Genomic DNA, 15,041 nt, shown 5'->3' on the forward strand with positions numbered 1-15,041 from the left:
GAATGGGGCCGGGCTCTGCTCGGTGGTGGCCGGTGGCAGGACAGGGGTAACGGGCACAGGCTGCACCCCAGGCAGCTCCATGTCCGTGTGAGGAAGAACTTCCTGGGTGTGAGGGTGCCCGAGCCCTGGCACAGGCTGCCCAGAGAGGCTGTGGAGGCTCCTGCTCTGGAGATGTCCAACCCGCCGGGATGCGCCCGGGTGCCCCGTGCTCTGGGTGTCCCTGCTGGAGCAGGGCTTGGACTGGGTGATCCCTAGAGCTCCCTGCCAACCTCAACCCTTCTGTAATATTAAATGCTCTTTTAGTTCTCCGGATGCTGCTTGGGAAACAAATATTGCAAATAATCCCTGATAATAGATATATATTGAATAATTTGTATTCATCTGCCGAACCAATTAAAATCTGTTACTTTAATTTGTCGTAACACTTTGTAGCTTGTTTTTAAGCTCCAATATTAAAACATTGTTTAACACAAATGTAACGATAAAGACCAACCAACACCAGCATTTACAAAAAGAAAAACAGCACTAATATTTCCATTTGGGGGTTTAATTTCTAGAAATGCGTTAAGCTTAGGCTGATAACAGCCCTTCCTTTTTTCGTGCAGATTATTTTCTCTGCTTACAAACGGACTTAGCTGACAGAAGTTACGCAAACTGTACTGACACAACTCTAAATGCAAATTGAATTCCTCAGAAGAATGGAAAAAAATGTGGTTTGTGGTTTATCTGGGTTTCGTGTTTACAAAGAAGTGTTAGAAGCTCATTACAAGTTATTTTCCAGTGCTTCTCATGAATTTAAACTTGCAGTATTTCAACCCAGCAGGCTGAATCCAAATGCAAAAATTAAGCTGCACATTTGCGAGGTCGCTGTCACCTACTATCAGGTCGAGCTGTCCCCAGTGCAGGACAAGCCTAAAGGGCCTTTCATGAAGCAACGTGATGCTGTGAAATTTGTAGTCAGTGATCTTAAAAAAGGATGATGTCTATTTAAATGTAGCTTGCATTTGCATGGAAGGAAGAATCATTACTGAAAATATGGATAGGCTTTTAATCAGAATTAGCTAAAAGCTTGCATACTGGGAATATCATCTACACATAGCAGTAACCAGTCCAGATGAAAGATGAAAACAGAGAAATTCATCTTTTGTGATGCTGACAGAATGCCTTGGAATGATGCTGGGAACTCCATTTCAGATTTTTACAAATAAACTAAACTTGCCAGAAGAAGCTAACAGGGCTATTTTACAGTATTGCAATAAAGGTTGCACGTCTCACTAGTAACTTGTGCATACTAATAATTAGAGGCCACTTGCAAGTACAAAAGCAAAGATAAAATACAGATAATCAAAATATGATACAGTAGCATATTAAAACTGATACAGATCCTTTAAACATTTTTAGTAAGTGTCATGAAACTAGACATTGTAAGATTTTTTTTAATTACTCAAATACATTTCTCTCTTGAAGGAGACTTTTAAGTCTACTTCATTCCAACCTCATTTCTATAAAGTGTCAAAAGTTCTTCTGGCAGATGATTGCAAATGAGAAAATATAATATTTATACACTGGGCTTTTATAATCTTCAGATAGCAACCCCAGAGATGCATATTTTTTAGGCTTGGCTTTGACTATGAAACAGTTTATGGCTCCAACACGACAAAACAAAAGAGCTTTATATATAAATGCAGCATTAACTAAGCCATAGAACTTCACTAAAAAAAAAAAAAAATGAATAAAAAAATTACCTTACCTGATAAAATTCCCGAAGCCAATTCTTCTGTAAATTTTCTGGCTGAAAAATAAAATAAAATAAAATAAAATAAATAAGAATAAAGTATTTTTATAATAGCATTTTGATACTTTTTTTGTACTTAAATATATTTAAAGAGAAAAGGCAGCTGCTGGCACGCTCCTCCCGAGCGCTCGTGCCAGGTCTTTCCTTCCCTGTCCCCTCTTCTCACGTTTTGCCCAGGTAGGCACATTTTGTAGGTGACTTCACCACGTTTCTACACTTACAATCATATCTAAGTGACCAACAGACTAAATATATGACTTAGGGGCTTTTAGAAGTACGTATTCCTGACCTGGATATCAAAAACTTTACTTGAACTGCTGCTGTGCTGCACAGACAGCGTGCGATGAACTGGCTTGGAGAGACTGCAGAGCTTTGGGGGTGTTGGGGGTGTATTGGAGCTCCTTGTCGAGGGCAAACTTCGAGATAACTAAAAACTAAAGACACAAAAATATGATAGGAAGTACAAAATTCTGCCTTTTACAAAACACACAGCACCTCAGATAAAATTATGGAAATTGATAACGGATTTTCACACTGCAAACCTACGGCTGTACCTCAGTCTTCAACACCAACACTCCCTGCCGATTTTTGCATCAAATCCTCATCTTTTGGGAACAAAACTCAAATCAGTTCCTCTCCTCTAGAAGCTGCAAGAGCATTTCTATTTTTCTGCTCATTTTGACTTTAGCAAGACAACCTGTTGTGGAATGATAAATATGAATTGGGGGCTAATTTTTTAATAGTTATTGCTGCTTTTTAGAAAGAAAAAGAAACGCAAAACAAGCAAACTTGGTATCAGCTGCTATGACTTCAAGGCAACTTCTGAAGTTATGAAGAGCAATTAAGGATTGCTCAGACCTGGACAGGGAGCACGTGTGCTGGTTTTGTACGTGATCTGTGTGCGATCTAAAGCAAAGGTCCAGACCGTGCGGACGGCAGAGCCTGGGGCGGGCGGCTCTGCGCTTACCCGGGTCTGTGGTTACGGCAACTAGAGCTGCCGGTTGGTGCTGGATCACCAGCAGGGATGCTGTATCCAAAATAGCAAGTATGGCCTTATTAAAAAGGTAAGAGGCAACTGTGGAGGTCCTGGGGACCTCTACATTATTAAATACAATCCAAAATTAACAAAATCACTCCTGTGCAGCAGCAACGAGATCCCACACGACCTGAGCACGGCTCTGTGCTGGATGGACAGCACCGTGCAAGACCCTCCACCGAGGGCCTCCCCAGCGGGGCATCGCGGAGCGTTTCCACAGCGCACACGTGGAGCCCCCGCTGCAGCCAGCGTGCGAATCGCTGCGCACGCGGCGAGCGCTACGCCTGCGCTCCTTCGTGCTAGCTACAGCTCTGCAGGCAAGGAGGATTCATTCCAGAAACATTTAATGCAAATTCCTCACATCTGCAGCATCTTGGTGCGGAAACCAAAGCACAACACGGCTTTTGTTGCTAAACACAACCAAAGTGCTAAGGACCCCCCCATCTCCTAGGTGACTCAATGAAAACATTGCCAGACCTGTGCTAAAACCAGGGAGCAAACGCGGTGGCGGGGCTGAGGGCAGCCCGTGCCCCGGGCCGTGCTGCGGGATCCTTCCCCGCCGTCCGCAGCGCGTGGGGACACGGGGCCACGCGGCTCCTCGCCCTCCACGCTGAGCCGGCCCTGGCATCGCCACAGCTCGCAGCAGAGCTCCGCGCCGAAGCGATACGGCCCATGTCCACCATGAAGAGCTGCACACCGCGAAGGCAACCGCGACCGAGGGCTTTGTCACCTGGAAAACTCACACCCAGCTCCTTGTTAGCAGCAACAAGCACGCCAAAAACAGCAGCAACAAGACACAAACGGACTCAGAGCAGCACCGGAGCCGCACAATAAAAGCGCAGAACACCCATGGCAAAGCGCGGAGCGCTCCCTGGCAGGGACAAACACCTGGCACGCAGCGACGAGGCGGGATGGCCGGTGCCGCCGCGAGGCTCCCGTGCGTCCCCCGCGAGAGGGCAGCAGCAGGACGGGCACCCAGGGCGTGCGGGAGCCGCTCGCAGCGCGGGCAGCCCGTGCGCACGCGGAGATCTGCTGCATCGCGGGCAGGGGGAGAGGGGTCGATGCATCGCAGCTCACAGCCTGAGCTTTTGTGAATCAGATGACTACAGGAGGCAAAAGCCCAATGAGAAAAGAATTAATAGGTGCAGAGCAAAGCTCTCCAAGCTACAAATTAATTAATGCCTTCCCGAGCTGCCAAGGAAGGGAAGCTCTGAAGAAGTGGAACAGGGACACAAAAACCAGCAGCACCTAACATTGCATGTGGAAAGCCTGCAGAGAGATTATCTTTCCCTCTGATTCTTATTTACCTCTTATTTTTCTGTTCAAAACCAGACAGCTTTTAATTCACATCTTCAGGCTCTCTTTGGCCCTCTTCCCACCCTTTCTCTCCATATTCTGCCCTTCATTAGATGATATCATTCTTCTTAATATAACTAATCTGCTCCCAGTTCTTCTTGATGCTAAATCCCTTTTCCATCCTCTGATGGAGCGATTTCTCATCATTCGCTCCTCTGAACCTGCTCTATGAGCCTGCTGGTTGCTGGCTCTTTCCCCACAGGCGCTGCCGGGTGCTCCGCTCGGACCCTCCGCGTGTGCCCGGCTCTTACAGCCGACACCTCGAGGCCTCCGGAGCACTGCCCAGCCTCTGCCCTGCCCTTCATCCAGCCAATCCACGCTCAAACAACAGGACATATGTACCACCGTCACAGCTCCCTGCAATTAAAAACCACTTTGACCTTTTCCCGGAATTCACAATCCCACTAAAATGGTCTCTTTTTACGCGAGTTTCTATTTTGAAGCCTATTTATGTCACGCTGGCTACGGCACCAGCCAGGCTTGCGAGGAAAGCAGCAAGTTCGCAAGCGCACGGGGACCGCGTGAGCGGCCCGTTCTTGAAAACAAGCGGCTTTTCAAAACACGCATACAAGTGGCCTCTCTTCTCCCCAGTGTTTCCACTTCATGCAAAATTATACCCTATGGCCAAAAAAAGCGCTCTAAAAATCTGTAGCAAATGTATATGCAGACAGAGATCTTTTTAAAAAGAAAAAAATGTATCTAGGCAGGGTTAAAAGTCCTATATTAAGAAAAAAAAGAGAGACAGAGACAGAGAGAGAATGAACTAAAAGAAGCCAAATTAACAGCCTGGAAAATTTCTTCTTAGTTTCATTCAGCGGGAAATGGAAGAAATAAGATGAATTATAGAAAGCAGATTCTATTTCATGACACTTATTTTTAGCCTAGAATAGATTTTTTTTTCTTTTTTTTTTTTTTAAGTTAGAATAAAATTTCTTGATGGACTTTGTGGAAACTCACTGAGCTTCAGAAGGAGCACAGAGGTGGCTGGGTAGACTTTCACAGCGAGCTAAAAGCAGGTACAAGCACAGAAATTTCCAAACAACTGACCGCTTCAGTATTCCCAGGAACCTAAGTGGACCTCGAAATGCCCTAAAAATGGGGTTTGAAAAACACTGGGCAGCAAGAAAATCAGTACTACTAAGGATGTAGGGGTAGTACTAGTGGTACCAGCAACTTTTTATTCTCTTCCCTGTCATCTGCACTCTCTTCATAGAAAAAAGTGAAATAGAGGCTATTTTTTCTCTACATAGGCTATACTTTTAAAAATATATTTAGTAAAATGAAGCCCTTTAATCAAACTTTGCTTCACCACAGATACAAGGCTTACACAAAACCCACTTTCAAATCCATTGGTGTGATTTTCAGGTTATTTTGCTACAGTTTAAGATTTTTGGTGTACATCTTTGGTGGGCATCTTTAAGTTTACTGGCAACCCCTTGACATTTATATTCAAAGATCTATTTGATTTAAATACCAAGTTTACCTTTAAATGACCTTGTAAGTGCTCTGATTGCTCTGCTCTAAATATCAAACGACACAAATGATGTTAAGAAAAATCCACTGCAAATCAGTAACATTACCATGGCATTTTGTACCAACTTTACATTAACAGTTGACAAACAAGATGACATCTGAGTGTCACATGCAAGTCTTTGGAGCCTCAAAGTCAATGGACACAAACCAATGGGAATAAAACAAGGGAAGAAAACCAACTTGGGAATCTATGGGCAGTTTCTGAAGAAAAGAGCAGATTCTGCAACATCTGACCTTTCACCTGAGCACTGTCTTCATCATTTAAGTTGCACGGATAACTGAGCGGTTCTCAGCCCAGCGCCGTGGGAAGCTCCCCGCCTTCCCAAGCAGCAGTAGAACAGTCCCTGACGCTGCCACCCCCGGGACCCCCGGGTCGTAAAGCTCAAGACAAGTGCATGGGAGCAGTAACACTACAACTAGACCAGCCAATGCGCTTGGAAGATGGGCTTTTGGGCACACAAGTCTAACACTGAAGGCAGCTTTACTCCTCTTAGAGGAGCAGTGTCTTGTTGGCTGCTGAATCAACAGAAGCAAAGGCAGGAGATAAAACGAGATCCACAGCTCGTCCCAAGTCACGAGGATGGCGGAGGACAGGAAGGGCACGCGCCGGCCCTTCCTTTTAGATGAGGGACTGGGCAGCCCTGCAGTGTCGAGCAGCCCGAGCAGGAGAAAGGTGCCGGGCAGAAGGCAAATCCTGAGGGGGCCGAGGGCTCTCCTGGAAAGGAGCGGAGCAGCCGAGGGCTCTCCTGGAAAGGAGCAGAGCGGCCCCGCGGCCGAGGGCTCTCCCGGCAGGAGCGGAGCGGCCCCGCGGCCGAGGGCTCTCCCGGCAGGAGTGGAGCAGCCGAGGGCTCTCCCGGCAGGAGCGGAGCGGCCCCGCGCTCTCCCCGGCAGCCCCGACGCCGTGCGGCCCCACGCGCAGCTCTCGGGGCAGGGAGGAGGCCGCCACAGTCGCCTCCTGGGGTGCACCGCAATGGCCCAGCTTGGACTCTCCTGCCCAACCCAAGACCAGCTGCTGACACATGAGCAGTTACAAAAAAATGCCATAAATCCCTATTTTGTTTACTTTCTTCTCTGCTGACGTCCCTTCCTGCGAGTCTTTCCAAATCAAGACACAATGCAAGACAAAGAGAAAGCAGCGCAGTTAAGGCTTCCTGTGAGAACACGCAGCCTGCAGCACGAGAGGGGCTGCGGGGGGCGCGCGCGTGGATCTCGGAGATGGATAAAGGGCTCCTCCTGCCCAAAGCGCTGAGCGTCCGCCAACGCCATCCCGCCAACGCTGGGGACGCCCAGGGCCTCTGCCTCCAGGGAAAAGCCAGCAGAGGCTGGAAGAACATACGTACATGGAAGCTGTGGAGGAACCTACGTGTTCTCAAATAACGGACACTGTCTACAAAGTACGTTATATGCAAAAATACATGAGAACCCGTTAAAAGAAAGGGGAGTGCGTATATCTGCACTGACACACATGTAGACACAGAGCTTCCTAGCCAGGGAAGCCAAGGAACACTTTCCAAAACACAGAAAAGCAACCCAAAATAACTACAGCGAGGAGCAACCCGTTAAAGAGTAAAGGAGCTGTTTTGACTATGCCTTAGGGAAACATCAGCAGTGATTTAAATGAACTCAAAACCACAAAAAGCAACTAACCAGTGTCTATCTCCTAAAGGGAAGGAGAGGCTGCATTAGAGGGCAGGACATATCTGTTAGGACCACACCAGGGTGGGAATCCCTCACCTCCAAGGCCACCAGAAAGGGCAAGGGCAAGCAGATTGATTTCTGCTGCCCTTAGAAGGCAACAGGGACATTCTGGACAACCTGGACAAGATCTTGCATGCCTTGAGGTCCTCTTTGATCTTGAAGCTCATCTAACACACTACAACCAAAAAAACCCCAAACCCCATAAAACCAAGGCTAGAAGTGGACACCTCACAAGCAGCAACTTCTCCTGAGGCAGCTCAAAAATCGAACAGAGCCTTGGCCCTGAGCCCAGGCTGCAGGAACGGCATTCGCACCCGAACCCATCGCGCATCCCGCAGGACTGAGCGGCCCTGAGCCAGGCACTCCTCACGACCCTGCGGCAGGAGGGCAGGGCCGGGAAAGATCCCTGGGAAAAACAGGCTCTGGAGGAACCTGCGGAGGTGGAGGAAAAACACCAACACCCACCAGAGACCAGAGACATTAGAGCACGGGCAAGCACGGGACGGGTATTAGATAGGCAAAGAGCCTCTGCTTCAGGAAACACATGTGGACCAACAAGTTTTACTAAATTAAAAAAAATCATCTTTCAAAATTGAGGGGAAACTGTGAGAGAATTTCCTACGAAGAACAGATTAATATTGAACATAAAGAAAATAACTGTTCAAATGGAAGCATCCAAATGCAATCCCTGGTGCCCCTGCACCTCAGCAGAGGAATGGGAAGTGATGAAATACAAGGTTTTGATCATTTCGTCCTACGTGCTGAATAAAGCATGCTTAAAAACCTTCTTGATTCAGAAATACACATTTTTCTGCCCTACTGCCCATGAGTCTGGCACTGTAAGTGCTGTAAATCCCTCATGCGCTTGATAAAGCTCTGCCTTATGCTTCCAGTCATCCCAGCTCCTTGGGGTCCCGAGCTGTGTGGAGATGCACACGGGCACGAGATGGTTAAAACGAGGACTCGGCAGTCCCGGGGCTGGAAAGCTGCTCCCCGCGAAGAGCGGGATGGCGAGAGCAAGGCAGCACAAACACCTGCATTTCCACCAGCCTTGGGAACTCCCTGCCGCGCCCCCAGGAACTCCTCCACCTCGGGCCCTGGGCTCGAATACGCAGAAAACCCTCCTAAATTCCACTGCATAAAGGAGCTAAATACCCCAGACAGGGACATCATTCAAAGCAAAAAAACGCAACCCACCCATTATCAACATAAATAAATAGAATTACAGGTCAAACTTTGTTCATTTTGAGGTCATCGATGCTAAGTTTGCATTTAAAGAATGATTTGAAACCAGTGACTAAGCATGATCTATCATCACATGAATGATTAAATTCCAAGGTGAGGCGCATGAGTCACCTGTGGTGATAACACAGGTTTGCAAGGACAGAAGCGCCCCCAGTATCGCAGCAGCACAGCGAATATCAGACACGGCGCATGCAAAGCACCAGCAGCAAAAGCCATTCGAAGCACCAGCACGAGGCCAGGCCTGTCCTGCCCAGCGCATCCCGTAGGACGGCAGGGGAGCACGGAGCTCGCCTGGAAAGGCCGCTCCGCGCGGAGCCCTGGGTGCGGGACCCCGCGCAGCGGCACTGCGGGCCCTGCAGGGCTGGGACCCGGACACGCACCGGGCCCGGGCAGCACGCGGGCGGCAGCGCGGGGCTCCGCTCCGAGCACCACGTGCGCCGGCTCTCCATGTGCACCGGGCCCGGGCAGTGCGCGGGTGGCAGCGTGCGGCTCCGCTCCGAGCGCCGCGTGCACCGGCTCTCCATGCGCGCCGGGCCCGGGCAGCGCGCGGCTCCGCTCCGAGCGCCGCGTGCACCGGCTCTCCATGCGCACCGGGCCCGGGCAGCGCGCGGCTCCGCTCCGAGCGCCGCGTGCGCCAGCTCTCCATGCGCGCCGGGCCCGGCGGCAGCGCGCGGCTCCGCTCCGAGCGCCGCGTGCACCGGCTCTCCATGCGCGCCGGGCCCGGCGGCAGCGCGCGGCTCCGCTCCGAGCGCCACGTGCACCGGCTCTCCATGCGCGCCGTGAATAATCATCAGCACCTGTGAATAATCATTCAGCTGGTAGTACCCGCGGGCAGCCTTTCCCCCCGCTAACCCAACGGGCATCAAACCAAGCCCGACATGGGCAGCGGCGCTGTGACCGCACACCATCTTTTACAACATTTAAAATATCTTATATACTATATGTATATAGTTATAAAAGAAACCCTTGGTGATAAACACAACATCAGGAAAAGCAAGCACTTCCCCTCCTCTCTCATAGCGCTAATGCCATTTGTATGAAACGAACACACATATGAACGGAAACCTTGGAAAGATGTATATAAACTCTGTATTTATGTATGCATATTCCAAAGTATTAATTTTACTGCTTTATTAATTATCCAGTGTCAGCGAACTGAAAAAAAAGTTTCTAATGAAGTTCTGTTTTCAATTTTAAACTTCCTACACTTGAGATAGACACTCTTTAGTTTCCTTAATTATCTATAACTTACCCTTACTGAAAACAACTAATTTTTAAGCATTACGTTCACTAAAATGAAGCCAAAAGCTTTTCAAATTCCCTCATTTTTTTAGATGGAAAATATAGCATATCCCAACACAACAAGACTGGATTCATGTTGGACTAACATACATCTACCTGGATATGTCCTTAAAAGGAGTTAAGCTATTTTAAAACAACAGTTTTGTTTAAGGGTATATAACATAAGGACAGTGTTTGTTTTCTGCCATACATATGAGTGTGTCCTCAACGCTCCACACATACTTTCCTTGAGAAGGCACTGCAACAGAAGATATAAAACAGACCACAGCCTTGAAATTCTGCTCTTATTACACAGTCCACATTAGGAAAATCCACCCAAATGTAAACTGTAATATGGTAATTACCCATGTGTTTTTCCCACAACTCTATTTAACTGGTTTATAAATAACTGCAAGCATTCGAATTCAAAAGTCATGAATTCCAACTATATCGCTGCTGTAATGAATTCCCAATATATTTCAAATTTGACTTCTATTGCCAACTTCTTATCAAAAGATTAAAGGCTCTTGGGTATTTGAAAACCCATGTGCTAAGAATATTAATGGCAGTTAATCCACCTCCCTGCACTTATATCACCATACATGCTACAGCTGTTACTGAAAAATAGGGATCATGCTATTAATACACTCACATTTTAATGCACTTGAGTCTTTAATTATCTTATATCCTGATTTTGGAAAGCCTAGACACCAGGCATGTTACGCTGAAAAGCAGAGTAAATAAAACTGGTATGTAAGTGATGCTAGGAAATACCCAAGGAAGGGGGGAAGAAAACCACACACTAGTGAGATCCCTTCACTTAATTCAAGCAGATCTTTGGAACTAACAGAACCAAATGTGAATATATACACATGTACAAATAGTTTCCAGGGCAAATAACACAGTTTTGCCATGTTGTTTGCCCTGGGTCTTGCTGAATTGACCCCAAGGAAGGAATAGCCAGAGGTGTTCTGTTTCATACTAAAGAGTTAGGGGAAATAATTTTTTTTTCCTTTGAATAATGCACAAAGGAGCTCTTAGACACCTGTAGTGTTGCATAAAAACCTTGTAAGTAGGCTGGTTAAACACAGCTTTGGAAGAAACGCCTCATATCACATAAACGAAAGAAAGGCTTTCCAATTCCAGAGCTGGCTTCAGTTATAAACCCCAATGTGGAGCTATCACCTCCAGCATAGAAACAGTTAAACACATCTCCCATTTCAGCATGTGAATGCCAGTGCTGTGATGGCAAGGTGAAGGAGCAGGCAACGGGAGCACACGCCATGCTCAGTTTGGGTGTTTGAGTAAGCTGACACACAAGCAGGTAAGAGCAACGTTGCAGCCACCCTCTGGAAGGCAGAGACGGAGTCTGGAAGGACGCTGCAGCGTTACGGAATCTGCCGGCCAAAGCCTAAATATGGACATGAATAACTCCAGTGTCTGATAAAGGCCACGTCACGTCATCAGGTTTATATATAAAGTCCTACTTTTCCACGAAGGAAAGGTGTCTTTTTTTTTTTTTTCCTTTTGTATTAAAGAATAGCTTTATGCACATTTTGGCTACTTTGATTCAATTAAGAGGTTGGAATTGTTCTGTGAAAAAAAAAATAGAGCTTTATGCAAATTCTCACTTTTGCAGGCAGAAACTTTCCAGGGCCAAAGCTCACGAGATATGAGCGGGGGTACAGCACTCATATCAGCTCCTCAGGGCAAGCAGCGCTCCCTCCTCAAGGAAAGATCCCTGTTTATGGGCCAAACGCTTCCCGACTGGCACCGCTCTATCGGGGATGAAAGTCCGTGGCCTTCCCAGCACCGCGACAGAGCCCGTTCCAAGACCAGCACGCGAGCGATGCGCGAGCCGCCGGCGACGTGGCTCCAGCGCCCCGCCGAACCCAACGGGGACTTTCCCTGCCAAAACATCACAGTCTGAGGAGCTGCTGTCAATTTACTGCCAAGGAAAGCACGGGGGAAGCCAAAACGCAGCTCATTACACTAATAAAGAACTAACGCAAGCACTTGATAGTGGAGGAGACTACGTGAAAGCTGTTTATGGCCTGTTTTTAGCAATGAAGCACTGAGGGAGATACTTGGAAACTAACTTCAACTTGAGTTAGAGAGGGATTTGCAAATTTCTTCCTCTGTGCACGTGTCTGCACTGCGCGCGTCCTTGGTCAACAGCCCCACACCCACACAGGCTGCCATGCTCCGAATCGTCACCCAGAAATGCCCAAACTGTTTTGGTCTTGCTTGGATCCGCCGACCCCGAGCGCTGCACAACACCCCCCGGCCACCGGCATCACAGACCAAGGCAGCCGCAAGACCAAGACCACTTTTTAAGAAGCCAAATCAGCAGTGTGGACCTGTGATTGGGAATAATATCCTTGGTATTCTTAAGCTTCCATGAAAGAACATCAGATAGCTTGAAATCGGGCAGTCTTGTGACAGGGCATATTGGCAGGGCCGTATGTACGTCCCCCTTCGTGAAGGGTGTTAGCTGCTCAGTCTCAGCTTAAGCAAATAAAATATATATGTTATTTTCTGTTGCCTTTAATATAGGTGCACAGTTAGGCATGTCATAAATATTCAATTAGAAATCTAAATATCAGTTAACATGGAAATAGTAATTTTAGTTGCCTAAAATTTTATTTTCTCCCATTTTTTTTTTGTTTGTGTATATCCCTGGGGAAAGTTTAGGCTCTACGGATGAAAGAGCCTCTTGCTATGTAGATCCAGTAACAGGATTAAAGTCTCAGACTTCTACCTGCACTGATGTAAGAATATTACCTAACTATTCATATAATTATAATTTTTGTTGGTTTTAGACAGGATTCACTTTTAAATTGTGTACCAGAACACCTGCTCCTCACATTACAAAGAATATGCAAGCACAAAACACAACCAAAAGGACCCATACGCTCCCAAAGAAAAAGACTGCACTATGTACTGCCGTCACAGAAACGACCCCTTTTTGCTTCTTCCTTTCTGAATTTCAACTGCCTCAAAAGCTAAATTAGGAAAGAAAAAGAAAAAAAAAAGCCCCGGTTTGCTGTAAACATGCAAATATTGTGACACTGCTCACGGCTGCCCGTTTCCTGCTCGCCGTGCGGCCCGCTGACTCAGCAGGCGCCCCGAGCTCGCGCCAGGGCGCCGGGCCGCGCTCTGGGGCAGGGCCCGTGCGTGCGCGGAGCTGCTGGCCCTGCTGCCGCGCGCCAAGCGGGGCGAGCCCAGGCGTGCGGCCACGCGGCCGAGGGCACCCGGACGCGGCTGCTCCCAGCCCGGCTCCGCAGGTGCCCTGGAGCAGCTTGGGCGCCAGGACCGTGTCTGGTCCGTTTGGGCCTTCCCAAGGATGGAGGCTCCACAGCCTCCCTGGACAACCTGCTCCAGGGCCTGACCACCCTCAGAGTAAAGAGAGAAAAAGGATTTCTTTGTTCTTGTTTAAACAGAATTTCCTGTATTTCAGTGAATGCCCATTGCCTCTTGTCCTGTCTCTGAACACCACCCAGAAGTTTGTTTACTTCCTTAGAAAAGATAAGGGAACGTTGACAAAAGTTTTCCTTTTAGAAGGAAATTTATCTGTTTGCTTCGAAGGAGAGCAAAGCACCAACCCAACAACGCACGCTCCCTCCCAGCAACACAGGTCTGAACAGCGATAATACCCTCCGGCTCCCACATCACGATAACCTAAGGACCTGTGGGAACTTCACTTTAATGAGCACAAACAACTCTAAAGAGTCCTAGAAATCAAAGCGGGAAGGACGGGCCAGCAGAGGAGCTCGCTGCCTCGCACACACGGCTGCTCTGGGCGCGCGAACGCGGTTCGCCTGCTCCTCGCGAAGCTCCGCAGGCACCTTGAGCGGTGCCGCTGGGAAGCGGCCGCAGGGCGCTCAGCGCTGGCCACGGCGGGGCACGTCACAAAGGCTGCGCTGAGGCACCCGCGGCCCTGCCGGCGCCAACGCGAGCGGCGTGTGCGAGCGGCGCCCGGCGCCACGCGGCCTCCCCCGTCCCGCTCACTCCGCTGGCTACCGCGGGTTGGGCGGCAGTCGAGGATTTCTGCCCTGCCACGAGACCTGGCCAAAAGCAGGGAAATAGATCCCAAGGCACCAGGGTGCAGAGCACACAGGCAGTGTGCTCCTCGACTGCTCTTCCGAGGAAGCCAAGCCCAGGAGACATCGCCTCCCATTGCTGGAAGTGGTCATGGCCATCACCCTCACCACGACGGCTGTGAGCCGATGAGGCGGCTGTGCGCCGAGAGATGACCCCGCGCAACGCACGCTCCAGGGATGCTCCTGCATCCCCGAGACGGAGCTGCGAACATCTCGTTCCTTGGCAAAGTCGTGCAATCCCTCCACGTTTGTCCCTTTCCTCCTCCGCTGGAATTAGCTTGACATTTCAGTAATTTTATCCTGGAAGACGGTCTATTTTTAGGGCCACAAGGGAGGGGGAAGCAGTTCACATGCAGCACGGTATGCACAGCGACTTTCTGCAATATTATTCTTAGTTAATGCATTTTTATTCAGCACAGATGGAACATCCGGAAAGGATCCAAGCTGCAGCCATTACCTTTCCTGACAAACACGCATGGTGTCGGTGACCCTTTCTGGCTTCCTCTGCAGTCATTCTCAAGACCAGAAAAAACACTGGAAGCAAAACAAGCTACACTCAGTACACGCTGCATTTGGGGCCGTCCACACGCCTGGCACTGCATAAACTGCGCTCCACAGGGAAGCTGCTCAGCAGCGTTAGCCTGAAGCTGGGAACAACGAGAGCTTCAACCGCGGTTAAAAGCGCTGCTGTTCCCTACTCCTGATTCAAGCTAAGCAAGCATGTAAGAACAGCAAGGGACATGGTTACAGGGGAAAAATATATTAACATTAGCATGGATTATCCAGGTTTCTCATTTAGCATTTTCGCCGTTATGTTCACAGTAAAAGTCTGCTCTCACGTGCATGAGTTGCCACAGGAAATCCTGCCCTCTGCTCACTCTTATCCCTACAGAGAGTCGCTTCCTCTCGTTTGAAAGGCGGCTGCGCTCGGCGCGGTGCCGCAGCGAGCGCGTTCCCCGCTAAATATAGCTCGGTGAGGAAGGAAGCGCCAGGC

At 48.8% G+C, this 15,041-nt stretch overlaps 1 protein-coding gene across 2 annotated transcripts in view; it reads right to left on the reverse strand.

Annotated features, from left to right (window-relative positions):
• Positions 1 to 15,041, reverse strand: part of INPP5A (inositol polyphosphate-5-phosphatase A) — a 173,548-nt gene that overhangs the window by 131,710 nt on the left and 26,797 nt on the right. For both annotated transcript variants that reach the window (XM_088520021.1, XM_088520022.1), the window contains exon 2: positions 1,751 to 1,792. In XM_088520021.1, coding sequence (XP_088376147.1) covers positions 1,751 to 1,792 — 42 coding nt within the window. The remainder of the gene's footprint in view (positions 1 to 1,750; positions 1,793 to 15,041) is intronic.

This window comes from Tinamus guttatus, unplaced genomic scaffold (assembly GCF_059628265.1).
Source record: "Tinamus guttatus ecotype Peru unplaced genomic scaffold, ASM5962826v1 Tinamus_guttatus_pri_ptg000079l, whole genome shotgun sequence".
NCBI classification, from domain to species: Eukaryota; Metazoa; Chordata; class Aves; order Tinamiformes; family Tinamidae; genus Tinamus; species Tinamus guttatus.